The sequence below is a fragment of the Rhinolophus sinicus genome, chromosome 2 (assembly GCF_057876585.1).
Source record: "Rhinolophus sinicus isolate RSI-liver-muscle chromosome 2, RSI-T2T, whole genome shotgun sequence".
In the NCBI taxonomy this organism is placed as follows: Eukaryota; Metazoa; Chordata; class Mammalia; order Chiroptera; family Rhinolophidae; genus Rhinolophus; species Rhinolophus sinicus.
The window spans coordinates 173872723-173888494 of record NC_142502.1 but is presented as its reverse complement, the minus strand read 5'-3'; the positions used below and the strand labels follow the sequence as shown (position 1 = coordinate 173888494).

The 15772-nt window shown below is 44.4% G+C and overlaps 1 protein-coding gene across 1 annotated transcript in view; it reads right to left on the bottom strand.

The window, feature by feature from the left end:
- Positions 1 to 654: 654 nt before the first annotated feature.
- Positions 655 to 15772, bottom strand: part of LOC148758957 (uncharacterized) — a 31857-nt gene continuing 16739 nt past the window's right edge. The window contains exon 3 of the mRNA XM_088796253.1: positions 655 to 10380. Coding sequence (XP_088652379.1) covers positions 10264 to 10380 — 117 coding nt within the window. The 3' untranslated portion in view covers positions 655 to 10263. The remainder of the gene's footprint in view (positions 10381 to 15772) is intronic.

Here is a 15772-nt window from a genome sequence, read left to right as displayed (position 1 = left end):
AATATTAATATTGTGAGGACGCTAAGCTTCAGGCTAATAAAGTGACTAAGGAAGGAAACCCACCCACCAAGTGGCATAGTCAGTCTCCAGACTCCAAACCTGCAACCCTGGGGGTCTTTCCCCTATGTCACAAGGAATGCTTACTGTGGAGATGGCAGAGCAGTTGCTTCTCAGTCCTGGTTTCAGCGACAGTTTCATTGGAGTTCAGACCCATTTTTTACTTGAAAGGAAGAAGCTTCCTTCACTGCTGAAAGTTGTTTTTTTCCCCAGGGGATTCCCAAACCAACCTCTTCTTCCAGCATGGTTCCAGTCACAGCCAGGCTGAGATTATGCCAAGAAGACAGAGTTAACTCTTTAGTAATCCTGAGGGCTGCAAATTTTCAGGTCCACGTAATTCAGGATTTGGGTTTACACTGTAAAACCATGTTCTATCAGCAGAGGGAGACATGACTATGTGACAAAATCAATGGATGAGATCCAAATTTCTGGGCTGTCGCGCACTGTGATATTATCTAATTCAAGAGACCCCCAATTGTGTCCAAGTCTAGATTAATTATAGTTCCTCTTTTCTCAATACCTTATTTTCCCCTTCCTCTGCTGTAATTTCTGGTGAGTAGGATTTGAGTCAACTCCCCATGCCCTCCCTGAAAAGAATAGAAAAATCTGAAATTAAAAAAAAATCTAAATATTAAAAAAGCGCTGTCCTTAGGAGCTACCCTTTATTGAACACCTATTAAAGGGATTGTGGATGATTTATCTTAACCTTCACATTACCCCAGGTGGTACTGGGACTGGAGTCTAATTTCCCCAACTCCAAAGCCTATACTCTTCCCACCATCCTGTACTGGGCCCCGGGCTCAGCTCTCAATCCAGGCTCTACCTGGACTAACTCCACCTTCTTCTTTCAACATCCATTTCAACTCTTGCCTCCTCAGTAGAGACGTCCCTGCCTCCTGCAGCCCCAGGGGTCGCTTTCTGTCTTTACTTCCTGTGACAATTAGTGTCTACTTTTTTTTTTTAATGGCATTATCCATCCGTCCATGAAAATATTTTGTCTCTCCAACTGGATTTCTTCTACTTTGTTATACTTAATGTTCTCATGACAAAACTAATTTAAGAACATGTTTTGAAGAGTTTTCACTATACTATATATAGAATTGGGTATCCTATTTTTTGTTTTTTAATATTATACACATTATCAAATCTTCTTCCTCTTACTTTACGTGCAATCCATTGACAAATCCTGTCTGGGTTCTGGCTGCAAAATCTATCAATCCTGACTCCAAAACACTGCGTGGTACCACCACTGCCACCCTACTTCATGCCACCTTTCTCTCTTGCCTGGACATTACGGTCTCATTTTAACAGGATTCCATGCTTCTACCCCTCTACTCTCCCTTCTCCACAGAACAGCTAGAGTTTTCTAAACTCTAAAATATAAATCAAATCATACCACTTGTTGCTCATAAGCTTCCAATGGCCTCTCATCACTCTCCGAATAAAATCCAAAATCCCTTACCGGAGCCTATAGGCCTTCTGTGATCAGGTCCCTGGTCACTTCCCCCCTTTCATGTCTTCATACTCTCCCCTTTCCTCACTCTGATCCAATAACTCTGGCCTCCTTATCCTTCAATCCTGCCGAGCACATTTCTGTAGTAGGGCCTGTGCACTGGCTCTTTCCTCTGCCTGAAGGCTTTTTCTCCCATGGCTGCACGTGGTTTCTCTCCCTCACTTCATTCAGTTGTGTTTTCAAATGGCATCTCCTCAGAGAAGCTTTTTTGACCATGCTTCCTAAAATATCTCTTCATCATTCTCTTACTATCCTTACTCTGCTTTGTTTATTCATAGCACTTGCCACAGTGACATTCTAGATGTTTCTATATCTGTTTGTGGATTATCTTTCCCTTAGGATGCGAGCACCATGACAGAATTTTCTTCTGTATCTCAGTGCTTGGAAATTTGACTGGTTCATCATAAGCCCCCAGGAGACATTTGTTTAATGAACAAATGAATGAATGAAGTTATTAATAGTCTTCACGATCGTCATTTGGAATGGGTGCTTATTTTTTATTGTGAGATACTAGGTTGAACCATATAAAATTGTCATTTTGTAGATTAAAAAATGGTTGAATAATGGCAATTCCACATAGTTCGGTTAAACAAAACACACTCAGAAGTTGCATCACATAAATATATATACCGCTTAAAGAATTATTATAAAACAACATCCCTGTACCGGCCATTCAGGCCCAGAACAAGACATTGCCAGCATCCCAGGAGCCCCCTGCAGGACCCTCTGCAGTCACAATTCCCGTCTTCCTCTCTAAGGTAACCACTCTCCTGGCCTGTATGATAATCTCTCCCTTGCTTTTCTTTGTTCTTTTACCATCTAAAGAGCACGGTTTTGTTTTGTCCCTTTTTGAGCTTTACATAAAGTCATCCAGTGTGTATTCTCTTGTATCTGGCTTTTTTTCTGGTTTCTTTTATTTGAGAAATTCATCCATGCTGTCTGTCGTGTGTAGTGTTACTACTATATGTCATTGTATGACTGCACCACCTATCGTCTACTCTTGATGTACATTTTGGTTGTTCCCAGTTTGGGGTTCTTACAAGTTATGCTGCTCTGGGCCTTCTTCTTCAGGCCTCCTATGCACACTGAACACATTTCTGTTGCACATATACCTGGAGTGGAATTGCTGGCTCCTAGGGAATGCATATCTCCAACTTCGGCTGATGGTGTCTGTTTTCCCAAGTGGGTGGAACACACTTTGCGCTGCCAGCAGGCGATGAGTACCTTCACACCAGTTGCTTCACATCAGAAAAAACACTTCATATTGGCCTTCTTAGTTTTAGAGATTTGGTATCTCATTGTGGTTTTCATTTGGATTTCCCTGATTACAAGCAAAGTTGAGCACCTTTTCATATGCTTGTTGGCATTTCAACATCCATCTTTTGAGAATTCTCCCTTCAGGCCCCTTGCTTATTTTTCTACTGAGTTGCCTGTCTTTTTCCTTGGTTTTAGAAGAGTTCTTTTATATTCTGACTTTGAGACTTTCGTTGCTTTTATGTGTTGCAAGCATCTTCTTTTTTGGCTTGGCATTTCATTTTTTCCATGGTGCCTTTTTATAATCAGGATTCCTTAATTTTAATGTAGACACATTTATCAATCTTTTCCGTTGATTGGCACTTTTTGTGTTTTGCTTAAAAATTTCTTCCTCTACCCCAAGGTCATTGAGAGAGTTTATATTATATTCTAAAAGCTTTGTTGTTTTGAATGGCTACTTAACTTTGAGATCATAATTTATTTCAGATTATTCTCCCTATTGTTGCACATTTAGGCTGTCTCTGGTTTTGTTTTTTTATAAACTATTACAAATGCTGTGGGAACAACTCCCATTACTCTTCTCAGTCTCATCCAGCCCCTCTGGGACTTGGGAAAAGGAAGTGGAGGATGAGGTAGGGTGGGTATTAATTGCCAATCTAGCCCACTAACATTCTAGATTTGCTCTTTCTTGAATTCCAGATCACGTTTCCCACTGCCTCCCCAGCTTTTCCTCTGGAGTGCTCCCCATCTTCACCAGCTTGGGGGGATGCTCCTATAGCCAAAAGTCAGGAGACCAGGACTGAGGCCACAGTCTGGCCCCCAGACATTTGACCTTGGCAGGAAGAGCGCCTGAATCTCTGCCTCCTCTGGCTCCTGTGGCGATCAAGGCTCAGAGTCCTGCATTTCCAGACTGTCCGTCTGGTGCCCTTTCCCCTGACTCACCACCACCAATCAGCAGTCAGACCAAGGTCCTGGCTTTTGCATCCTGGAATGTTGCAGGGGCAATCTCCTGGTGTGATTCACCAAGAGCAAGAATTTTTGGTCAGACTCGGGGAGACCAGCTTGGGGAAGGGGACATGAGTGTCCTCAGCCAGGAAGCTTCTTCGGAGCCTCCTCGTCCCCAGAGATCTCTGCCTTTCTGAGTTCACAGTCTTCCTCATCCCGGAGGGTCATTATGTCCCCCCATAAGAGGGAGCCCCCTCCATCAGCTTTGCTGTTATTGTCCCGTGTGGTGCTGTTTCTCCAGCTGTGAGCAGCTACAGGTCAGGAATATGCAGATATTCCTCTGCCTTGCCCTTGCCCAGTGGCTGGACATAGATAACACTTGGAAGTTTTGAAAGGGAGGCAGCGGATGGGGTTTGTGGAGTACTTAGGTAATAGCACACTTTGTGGTTAGAATCACACCTGGAGGAGGGATCCCAGAATGGTCCAAAATGTGCACCTCTAGCCCATTGGTTGACCACTGTCACAGAGAAGTGACGAAGGAGCTTGGGCAAAGTCCCTCAGGCCCTGGCAGGTAGATTTTCAAACACCAAGCCTGTCTCACCGGCAAAGGCTTAAGTGTCCTCAGAAATAGCTCCACCCAAAGGTCATACTAACTGAGGGAAAGTTAATCCCCTATGAAGATCCTGTCTGTACCCTCTGAAGGTTTAGAATCTAAAGAGAACAACAGCTGGTACGTGCTGGGAGAAGAGCAGCTCCAGGAGCCGGGAGCAGGCCCTGAGCTGGAATCAGGAAACCTGAGCTCAGGCCTGGCTCAGCGACAGTGTGCCCCGTGACACTGGGCGTCCTGGTGACTTCATTCCCTTAGCCTGTGCCCTTATGTCCCCAGCAAGGGGCAGCCCTGCCCAGGCACTGCACAGAGATGGTGTCAGAACAAATGACATACTATATACGAAAATACTTTGAAAAGCTTAAGGTGTTATCATGACATGAAAGATTATTAGAAAAAAAAGTTCTGAAAGATGAAAGGGGCAGGCCTCTGATACTTCTCAATGTAATTTACTGTGTAGTAGGAACAATCCCTTATTTGTTCAGTACTTGATAATTCACAAAGGGCTTCTAGGTTCTTTATCTCACTTGAGACTCACAGTAACTCAGCGAGGCAGGCAAGGTGGGGATTATTTTCCTTGACCACTGATTAGGTGAAGAAAAGGAGGCATAGAGACCATCAGGATTTTCCCATGATCCTATAGTCACAGATTTAGGACTAAACCCCCCTTTCTATAGCTCTCTATGCTCCTTATGATGAGCCCATTATGGTGCAACCCCATGAAGCAATTTCCCACAAGACCTGTGTAAACACATCCTAGCAGGCCCCAGAACCCTCATGTGACTGGAAGGGGCGGGGCAGGAGGGTGGAAGAGAGAAGAGAGGTGTGGTTATCTCATAAGCAATGGAAAATTATTAAAAGGTTTTAAGCAGAAAAATACTATGATCAGCACTATATATATATTTTTAAAAATGCTTTCCTTCTCCACGTTTTCCTTCTTTTCCTACTCCTTCTTTTCTCCTCTCCTCTTTCTCCTCTTTTTCTTTTACTTTATCTAATTCCCTAGGAGGAGAAAGAAAGGAAAATTCTGGGACCTTCATCCTGAGAATCCTTAGGTGTTCAGCCAGCTGGAGCCTGACTGCCTGGCTCCTTGCATTTATAGGATGCCAGGATCCTGCCCAGAGACTCCCCTCTCCAGGAGGGCAGTTCTGCAGGCTTCATGCTGCAGGAGCATAGCCAGGATTCAGTCAAGGACAGCGATGTAGCAGGCACCTGCTCCGAACTGCGTGCCTCCCAAAAGGCTGGAACCAGGCCCCGGGAGCCCTCCCTGGCACTCTGGGAAGGGCCTTGGCCCAAGAATTGCCTGCAGTGGCCCAGAACCTGGCATCCTGGTATGTGCCCTTCTCCAGTGGGGGCCTGTCCGTCAGAGTTCCATGCTCTGCGGACAGACCACTAGCACGTGACCAGGTGACTGATGTGTGCATCCTGGGATGCCTCTTCCAGGCTGTCTACTGCCTTTTCCTCCCCAGCTTCCTTCATCTACCAGCCTAACATTTGTCTGTGTCCCACGCAGATCACATGCCTGGCAGCTGGCTCCCAAGTTAGAGGTTTTGAGGAGGATGTAAATAGAAAAAGCTAGCACATGTGTGTGTGTGTGTGTGTGTGTGTGTACATGTGCATGTGTGTATGTGTGTGTGTATATGCATGCGTGCGTGCATACATGTGCGTGTGTGTATGTGCATGTGTGCACGTGTGCGTGTATGTGCATGTGTACATGTGCAAACGTGTGTGTACATGTGTGTGTGAATGCATGTTTGTGTGTGTGCTTGTGTGTGTGCACGTGCGCCCATGCATGAGTGTGTGGCGTCTTGGGAAGAAAAAGTACGCGCTCTCTCTATAGATAACCTCTGCCTAATTGATCTTGCTCAGTACCATATTCCCAGTACTGGGCAAGTAGTTGGCACCTAACAAATATTCTTTGAATAAATGAATGAATGAAGAATGAATGAAGCAACACTAGAACTGGAGGTATCTGTTGCCTGGATGTAGCAACTAGAAAGTTCTTGGAGACCTCACTAGCATGTTTCTAAAGCACACCAGCAGGGCAGGCCTGGTGCTGACGGTGGAAGAGTACAGAGGAGGTAAGCAAGCGAGCACAGGCAGCTTTTAAGGAGTTTGGAGTGAAGAAAGGGAGCCAAATGGCCGCAGGAGGGGTGGGGGTGGGGTTGGGGTAGGAGAGCCTGTCGGAGCTGAAAGGAAGAGTCCTGTAGAGAATGTCACTGGCTACCCCCTTCTTGCTCTCCCACCCACGTCAGCACAGCGGCCTCAGATTTTGACCTTGCTGCTTCCTCTTCCCAGAATAACATCAGTCTCTGTCTTCTCTTGCTTTCCTTGAACACAGACCTTATAGCTCACCCACACCAGGACCTGTTCATCACTAAGTTAGTCACTTCTAGATATTTTTGACAGCCTTTCCAGCTGGCGCCCCTGCTTGGCTGCTTTAACAGTGGCCTTGCCTCCCTGTGGGATTCCCAGAACACTCCAGCTTCCGCCCGCTGTGCCCTCCCTTCAAGGAAGCAGAAGACTCCGGTCTGCACATGCAGAGAAGAGCAGAGGAAAGGCCACCTCCATCCCAGAGACAGAGCGGGGAGCCTCATGTTTGACGTTCAAGTTCCTCACTTGAGTTGCTGCAGGTTTCTGCTCCTTCCAACCAAATGATACTACAGGCCCATAGCTTGGACATTCCCACCTGAACGACTTCAAAATGTAACCACGCACACCCTTTCAGACCCTCAGCCAGGCACTCCTCTTTCAACTACCCTGTCTCTGTCATCATTCCCAGTACGTGGAGCTGTATTTTTGTCATGCCCTCGTTCACCCAGGAAGCTCCTCTTACCTTTCCATTTCCCTCCATCCCTATTCCCACTGCTCTACTGCAAACTTTCTTACCCAAAGCCTGCATCTCAGCACCAGTTTCCTTCCTGCATCTCTGATTCCAGAGTCTCTCTTCTCTATCCCATTCTGCAGACCTCCACATTATTTTCATTTTTTGAAATTATGCATTATGTCATGTATTCAGATGAACATACAAAACATATTTGCATAATGTAGAGTAAATGTATGTGGAGGGCTGCATCCATCCCCCCAGCTAAGAAACAGAACACTGCCAATATCCACTATTTTCTTTAAATGTCTCTTTTAAGTTGTTCAAGAACCTTTGGAGGTTCCGTATTCTTTGTCTAATTTCCGCAGCATGTCTTTAAGCCAGCCCCCCCCCCATCAGGCTGGCCTCACTGCACTTAATAATCCTCTCATCATTACACTTAGTCTAAGAGAACAGGATGAGAAACATAAAACCTGATTCTAGTCCTTTCTCTGTTATTGATTATCTGTCTGAATTTAAACATATTGTCTAGCTTTCTGAATCAATCAGGACTCTTTTAGTAGCAAGTAACAGAAACCAAATTAAAACTGGCTTAAATCAAGAAGGAAATGTAATGGCTCACCTCTCTGAAAAATGCTAGGAAAAGTCTGGTTTCCGGCACAGCTGGATCTAAGGACCTAAACGATGTCACCAGGAAGTGGTCTCTTCGCTCTGCTTTCCACTGTGTTGGCTCTATTATCTTCCCCAGTTGTTCCAGCAAAGGTTCTGAATGTGAGTCTTAGTGACCTGCTTGGATCGCATGCCCATCTCTGAAGTACTGTGGCCAGTGGAGGGCCAGGTCTGGTATGCCCACCCTGGAGTCACGGGTGGGGCCAGAACCCTTGTTGGTCTGAGAGTGGAAAGAGATGCTTTCCCAAGGAAAGTCAAGGTTCTGGTTGCTAAAGATGGGAGAGAGGGATGCTGAGCAAACTAAATCAACAGATACTCTCCAGTTCTCACTTCCCTTGTGAGCGGGAATCTGTTCTGTCAAATGATCAAAGCTGCTGAGAAGATCAAACAAAGATCAGGGCTCTAAAGGGTCTTTGAAAACTTTAAAATTCAATAGAAATGGGAGTGATTTTGAAAATGATGGTTTGCCTTTTCCTCATGCGGTTCATTTGTCCAGAATCAAATGCCCTTTGGTTGTTTACCCAAAGCCTACTCTTTCTTCCGTCCCCAGCCCAGTGAGAACCGGACCTTTCCTAGCACCTAGAGCCTCTTGCGTGCCTGTGGACCTCCTCAGCATTTAGTTGGCCCACGTCGCTTAGCAATTCATTAGGTATAATCTTTCATTGTCTTGTTCCTTGTTTAGGACTATTACAGTGTCTTCAACAGTAGACACGTGGCTCATCAACACGTATGGATGAACTGGAGACAGTTTTGGGTCCCACGATAACTCCTCCTCTCCTCCTGGGAGGCTTAACATTTCACTGTTGCCCAGCTGGTGCCGGCTCAGGAAATTCATGCTAATTTTAATTTTGCTTAAAATAGCAACAAAAAATCGTATCAGTTATACTGTTCCTTAGGAGTTTCACACGCCTTATTCTCCTCTCTCTGGTTATTTAATAGGCTCCTTGAGGGGAGAACCTGTGTCTCTTGTTCTCTACTCCTCATAAGACTCAAGGCACAGTAAACACATCATATTAAGTGTGTAGTACACTCCTTTTAGTTGATTTAAAAGCTGACCTTACAAAGAGGCAGAAAAATCAGCCAATAAACTAAGCTGGAAAGGTTTGCACTCATATCATAGTTAACTTAGTCTCAGGACCACAAATCTCTAGTTGACATCTGGTCTCATGATATACACTTAGTCCCAAAGTCCTGGAGCAACTGCGGGCACCTTTCCCAGCTTCCTTGTCCTGGCTTTTGTCTCTTCCTTGGGGAGGTGCCATCTTACCACTTATTTCTCCAGAGCTACTCCCTTTGTAACTAAAGCCAAGAGAGATTCTCGCTCTGCCATTCCCTGGAACTCTTCCACCAGCCCCAGTTTCTACTTTAAGGAATGTGGTTTTTTTTTGTTTGTTTGTCCAAGTAACTGGAAGGCAGGCAAAACTTGAATATGAACCTCACCCTCCAGAAGAGACCCTCTTCCCTCTCTGACAGACAGTGGATAGTTCCTTGTGGCCCCACAGTAGGTCCGCATCTCAACCATTTAATGCCCTTAACAAGCATACAAAACACACATAGAGACAAAGTGCAATGAGCGTTTAGAGACCAAGAGTGTCAACCCAAAGAGCTTCTTTCTTTCAGAAGGATACCCTTCACTCTGGCAGGCCCCGGGGAAGAAACGTGGGAGTCCTGAGATTTTTCTTTCACTTTCTTGTGTCTTCAGAAGCCAGCTCTGGTGACTTAATGTGAACCTGGGGTTTAAGTAGGCGGCGCACAGTTTCCCATCAGGTTTACCCAGTTTTCCCAGCAGAGAGGAGTGAACTGAGGCTGTAGGCAAGAGAGGAAGCCCAAGACAGAGGAAGGACAGGGTGTTGGTTCCTCAACTTGTTGAGACCAAAGTTGTGTAGCAAGACAAGCTGGAGCGTGCTCAGCATTTCTCCTTCCTGACTGGGGTTTCACCTCTGCCCCAGTTCAGTGGCAGCCCTCTTGGCTCAGAGGGTTGAGGGAGCCAAGAGGAGGAAGCTTGTACAATCCCTCGTAGAGTAGGGGTGGGGTGGGTGGAGTTTTAAAACAAGGGAAGAAGAAATGAAAGACAATGGTGAAGGACAGAATAACGCTATTTTCAGTGATTCTCTGCCATGGGAAAAGGGTGGTCACAAATTAGGAGACTGAGTCTGAGTTTCCTGTCTTGAGTCACCTTGGAAGTCTCCAAAGACATCAATGATTGGTCTGCCAAATGCTAGGAATTCTCTCATCAAGGAGAGAGAACAATGAGAGATCAGGATACCTACGGGCTGAGGAGTGAGGTGACCTGCACTCTACGCCGGCCTCTCACTTTGGAGAAAAGCAGGAAGAAAAAAGTCAGCCCATCTACTTCAGAGAGCAAACCATGAGCACGTCAGATCTGATCCTGACTCATCTTTCCCCGTTTCCCTTGCTCAGCTGTGGTGTTCTAGGGGGCTCCTCTTCAGTCCCAGGGATGCACATCCCGCCAGACAATAGATGCTGCTCAGAGTCAGAACTGGAGGAGACCTAAGGATGCACGAAGCGCAGATTCAGCATTTTACAGGAGTCAGAGGGCTTAGGCGGGTTGTGCTGGGTCATGCAGCCTCCAGCTCCCAGGCAACCCTGTACAACCCCTTATCTGGTAGGGGTGGGGGTGGGGTAGAGTTTGAAAGTAAGCCTCTAACAAAGGCTGAGTCAGTTATATCACCCCAACTCTGGATCTGGCTCCTCTTGTTCCTCTACCCTATCCACTTTGCCCTCTAGTCACGCCAAATGTTTTATCAACCCTGACATGACTGCTGTGTGATGCTTCATGGGTTGTGCACTGCAGTTCCTGGAGGTGCCATTCCCACAGACAAAGGAGTGAACAGCGCCTCCAAGACTCATGCATAATTGTACCAGGCAGCTCTGAGCCAAGACCATTTATGACTTTCTTCCTTTCCATACATTGCATCCTCTACCAAGAATGCCCTTGTTTGCCTTCCCTCCTGCCATCTCTTCACCTGGTGAACCATCTAACATTTAACTTTCAAACACTGCTCAAATAACGTTGATGAACACAAATGTAACAGCTGAATACTTTTGGAAATGCTCAAAGCCATTAAGAAGAAACACCTTACATACAAGAGTCTCAAACTGGCCCACTGTTAGCTCATTCTGCCTGGTAGTTTTATTATGCCTGTAGGGTGTTCCGAAAAGCAAGGTAGATACAATCCATCAGAATGGCTAAAATGAAAAAGACATAATAGTAAGTGTTGACGAGGATATGGAGCAACTGGAACTCTGATGTAATGCTAAGTGGGAATGTAAATTTGAATAACGACTTTAGAAAACTATTTGGTGACATCTAGTAAAGTAAACTTAGCCTGTGACTCAGCAGTTCTACTCCTAGAAATACATACACATAACACACACACACAAAATGTACAAACATGATCATAACAGCATTATTCATAATAGCCCCAAACTGGAAACAACTCAAATGTCATCAACAGTAGAATAAATGAATAATGTGGTATATTCATAAAATGGAATGTTTACACAGCAATGAACATGCATGAATTACTGCTTCATATAACATGGATGAATCTGACAAACATAATGCTGAGTGAAAGAAGCCAGACATAAGAGTACATACTACGTGATTTCATTTACATAAAGTTCAAAAACAGGCACTACAATGTTAAAAATGAGAATACTGGTTACCCTGGGAGGACAGGTAATAATTGGAAAAGAACATGAAGTTTCTGGAATGCTAGTGTTCTTCTATCTATTAATATGGGAAGTAGTTATACATGTGTGTTTATTTGTGAGAGTTTATTGAGCCATACACTTAGGATTTGTACACTTTTTTTTCTTTTTAAGATTTCATTGGGGAAGGGAACAGGACTTTATTGGGGAACAGTGTGTACTTCCAGGACTTTTTCCAAGTCAAGTTGTTGTCCTTTCAGTCTTAGTTGTGGAGGGCGCAGCTCAGCTCCATGTCCAGGTGCCATTATTAGTTGCAGGGGGCACCGCCCACTATCCCTGCGGGAGTCAAACTAGGCAACCTTGTGGTTGAGAGGACGCGCTCCCATCAACTGAGCCATCTGGGAGGCAGCTCAGCTCAAGGTGCTGTGTTCAATCTTAGTTGCAGGGCGCAGAGCCCACCATCCCTTACGGGAGTTGAGAAATCGAACCTGCAACCTCGTGGTTGAGAGCCCACTGGCCCATGTGGGAATTGAACCGGCAGCCTTCAGCGTTAGGAGCACAGAGCTCCAACCACCTGAGCCACTGGGTCAGTCCAGGATTTGTATACTTTTATGTATGTATTCTATGCTTCCATAAAAAAGATTAGTTAAAAAATAAAAGCAATGTCTACTATTGGCCACAGTGAAGTAATCCCATGTTGCACAGCAAGGGCAAACAGGGATTCACAGGGGAAAATACACACTTTTTCTGGTCTGGGAAACCAGAAAAAAGAAGCCAGGAAATCAGTGAAGACTGAAAGGAGTGGAACCTCAGAAAAAAAAGAAACAGAGAGATCTCCAAACTTTGTCTACCCGTATCTCTGACTCACGTTTGAACCAAGCATGCATGCAACAGACTCAGAGCAGCTCAGCTAAAGACAAATGATCTAAACCCAAAATGAAGATGCACAAGAAACAAGACTTGCTATTCCAGCCTAGCCGAGAACATTACCTGCTAAACCAAAGGCTATAATGCTCATTGGTGAAAAATAATTGCATTAGTCAGGGTTTTTCAGAGAAACAGAACCAACTCTCTCTCACTCCCCCTCTCATTCCAGAGAGTGAGAGAATGAAACTTAGAGATTTATTTTAAGGAATTGATTCATACAATTGTGGAGGCTTGGTAAGCCAAAATCTGCAGGGCAGGCTGGCAGGCTGGAGACCCAGAGAAGAGTTGCAGTTTGAGTCGAAAGGTACTTTGTTGGCAGAATTTAATCTTGTTCAGGAGAGGTCAGTCTTTGTTCTATGAAGACCTTCAACTTATTGGATGAGGCCCACTCATTTATAGAGTTTTACTCAAACTCCACCAATTTATGTGAATTTTATCCAAAAAGCATCTTCACAGAAACATCCAAAATAATGTTTGGGCAAATATCTAGGCACTGTGACCCAGCCAACTGACCAGCCAAAAGTGACCATCCAGAATCTCCACAAATTAACATTCATAATACTCATAAAATTAACAATCCAAAATTAGCTGCAAATGAAGGACCAAGAAAATAACACGTGTTATCAAAAGAAAAATCAATCAATTACAACCCAGAAATGAACCAGATGTTGGAACAGACAAGGATTTTAAAAAAGGTATTATAATTACTTTCAGCAAAAGTAAAACAGAACTTGTTTTCAATGTATGCAAATTTCAGCAGAGAAATTGGAAGTCTCATCAGAGAAACAGAAACAATTAAAAAGGAACCAAATAGCAATCCTGAAGATAAATGATACAATTTCTGAAATAAAGAATTTACTGGATGGGCTTAACAGCTGAATGGACATGAGGCATGAGCCAGTGAACTTGGAGAGAGATAAATCCAAATTATCCAGTGTGAATAACAAAGGGGAAAAAAAACACACATAAAATTAAACACTCATTTATCCAAGAGAAAGGGAAAAAAAATTGTCTTACAGAAATATGTACACGAAGGTTTGAGGGACTTTATTCAAAATAGCCAAAACCCAGAAACAATCTAAAATGTTCATTATTGATGAATGGATTAACAATTTGTGGTATGCTCATTCAACTGACTACTACTCAGCAATTAAAAGGAACAGACTACTGATACGTGCACAATAGAAATGAGTCTTAAAAGCATTATGCTAAGAGAAAGAAGCCAGACACAAAACACTGCATAATGTATGATTCCATTTATAGAAAATTCTGGAAAAGGCAAAACAACAGTGATAGAAAATAGATCAGTAGTTGCCAGGGGCCAGAAGTTGGAAGAAAAGGATTGACTGCTAAGGACCATGAGAGAACTTTTTGGTGTAATAGAAATATTCTATATCACGATTGTGGTGGTGGTTGCATTTGTCAAAACTCACTGAATTGTACACTTAAAGTTGCTAAATTTTATTGTGTGTAAATTACATCTCAATAAAGCTGCCCAATAAAATAAAATAAACAAAAGGCTCATTTTACACATGTAGAGTAACTGCTTGCCTCTTTTCTGCCTCTAGCATGCATAAGAGTTTGCAATGCCTGATTAGTATTTTGTTTTCAAAGCTTTTCATATTATTTATTTAATGTATTATGGTAGCTGAGATTTGGAAACATGATAATTTGCCTTTCAGAATTTGTCTTCTTGGGTCCTAAGACAAAGCAGAAGTTATACAACTTGTTAAGGTAGAAAAAGAGGAGTGGGGGAATGTACAAAGCCAGCTTCGCAAATTAGGAAGATTGTCCCCTTTCCCAAGTAAAAGCATTTGAAGCTAGTACAACCTGTATGGTGGCACGTGCTGGCTCAGCTCCTTGGAGGACTCAGGCAGCCTCCAGTGTCCTAGCAGGGACCATCCCTGGCCGGGTTCAGGCATATTCACACCTTGCTGCTCTCTCACACACAGCCCATTGCCACTATGAGCCAGCCACTTCCTCCTTCCCCTAGCCTCCTAGGTGAAATATGTCACCTTTCAAGTGGGGGAGAAGGGGGAGAGGTGAGAATTAGAAGTTGGGCCTCTGAGAGCAGCAGGTGGTGAGGGAAGAGACCTCAAGTACACCACCGTGCACTTGAGACAAGCATATCTGTACACTGGCTGTATGTGCAAGCATTTGCTCTTCAGTCTGCATAGCTGTGTATGCAAGGGGCGCTTTACGTTGATGGGTGCTGCTCCAGCCAGAGGCCTAGAATGTCTACAACTACTTCCCTATTCTCATTCACGTCGGTACACGTCCGGCTGTGAATGCTGCCTTCTTCACTATGGTGCAGGGCACATTCTGAGCCACTGTACCTGGGAGCCCTGGGTCAGGATCCCTAAAACCTCTCTTCTTCTTCCTAAGGAGAAACCCCTACCAGTCACCTGAGAAGAAGGAAGAGCTGAAGGGGTCACATCTCTTTTCTTCCCACACCTTCCCAAATGCCAGTTATATCATAAATGTCTCAAGGTCTCGATGCCAACTGTTCCACACAGTCCCAGGAGGAGCTGGGGATGGGGTGGGGGGCGGTGGTAGATGAACATCCCCTACTGGCTGCCTCCATCCCTTGGGTCCAGGACACATCACACAGCAGGTAGAGCCTTCTCTGTCCCTCACACCCGACCACCCAGAAGCCTTCTTCCCTTGACATCTTCTCTCCCAGAATAGCACAGATGTCAGCCTTTGCAGTTTACACTGGTGCTAATAAATGACAGAAACCTTAGTCTAGCATGGCCCCCTCCCAGGACACTCTTTGCAATCTTGTAGATGCTGGGCCTCGAAGAAGAAATTGTGTTCTTATGCTTTCATATTCAAAGGCTCATTTTTTTCATGACATCTTGTTCCTTTTTATAAAACAAATATATGTTGAGCAACTACTGTCTTCCATGTTCTGGCTAGGTGCCAGAGATATTTCAGTGATGTATAATCTATTACATCTGGTTTTTAAAGGCAACCTAAGGACAACTGCCTTTACCAAATACTTTATCCTCCCTGCCTTCCCTGCCAAGGTAAATCTTTGCCCTTCAAATCTAAGTTCACATATGAAGAGACTGGAAGGTACACATCACCAAATTGTTATTAATGGTGCTTTTATGCGTGGCTTTAAATGCCCTTTGTTTCTGTATTTTCTAAAGTTTCAACGTTTGTTATTTTTGTACACACACACACACACACACACACACACAAACAACAGAACTTACTTTAAAAAACACAAAACACAAAAAGCCTCAGTTTAAACATCTGCTCCTCAGGGACACCTTCCCTGACCACCCCTCTCTCC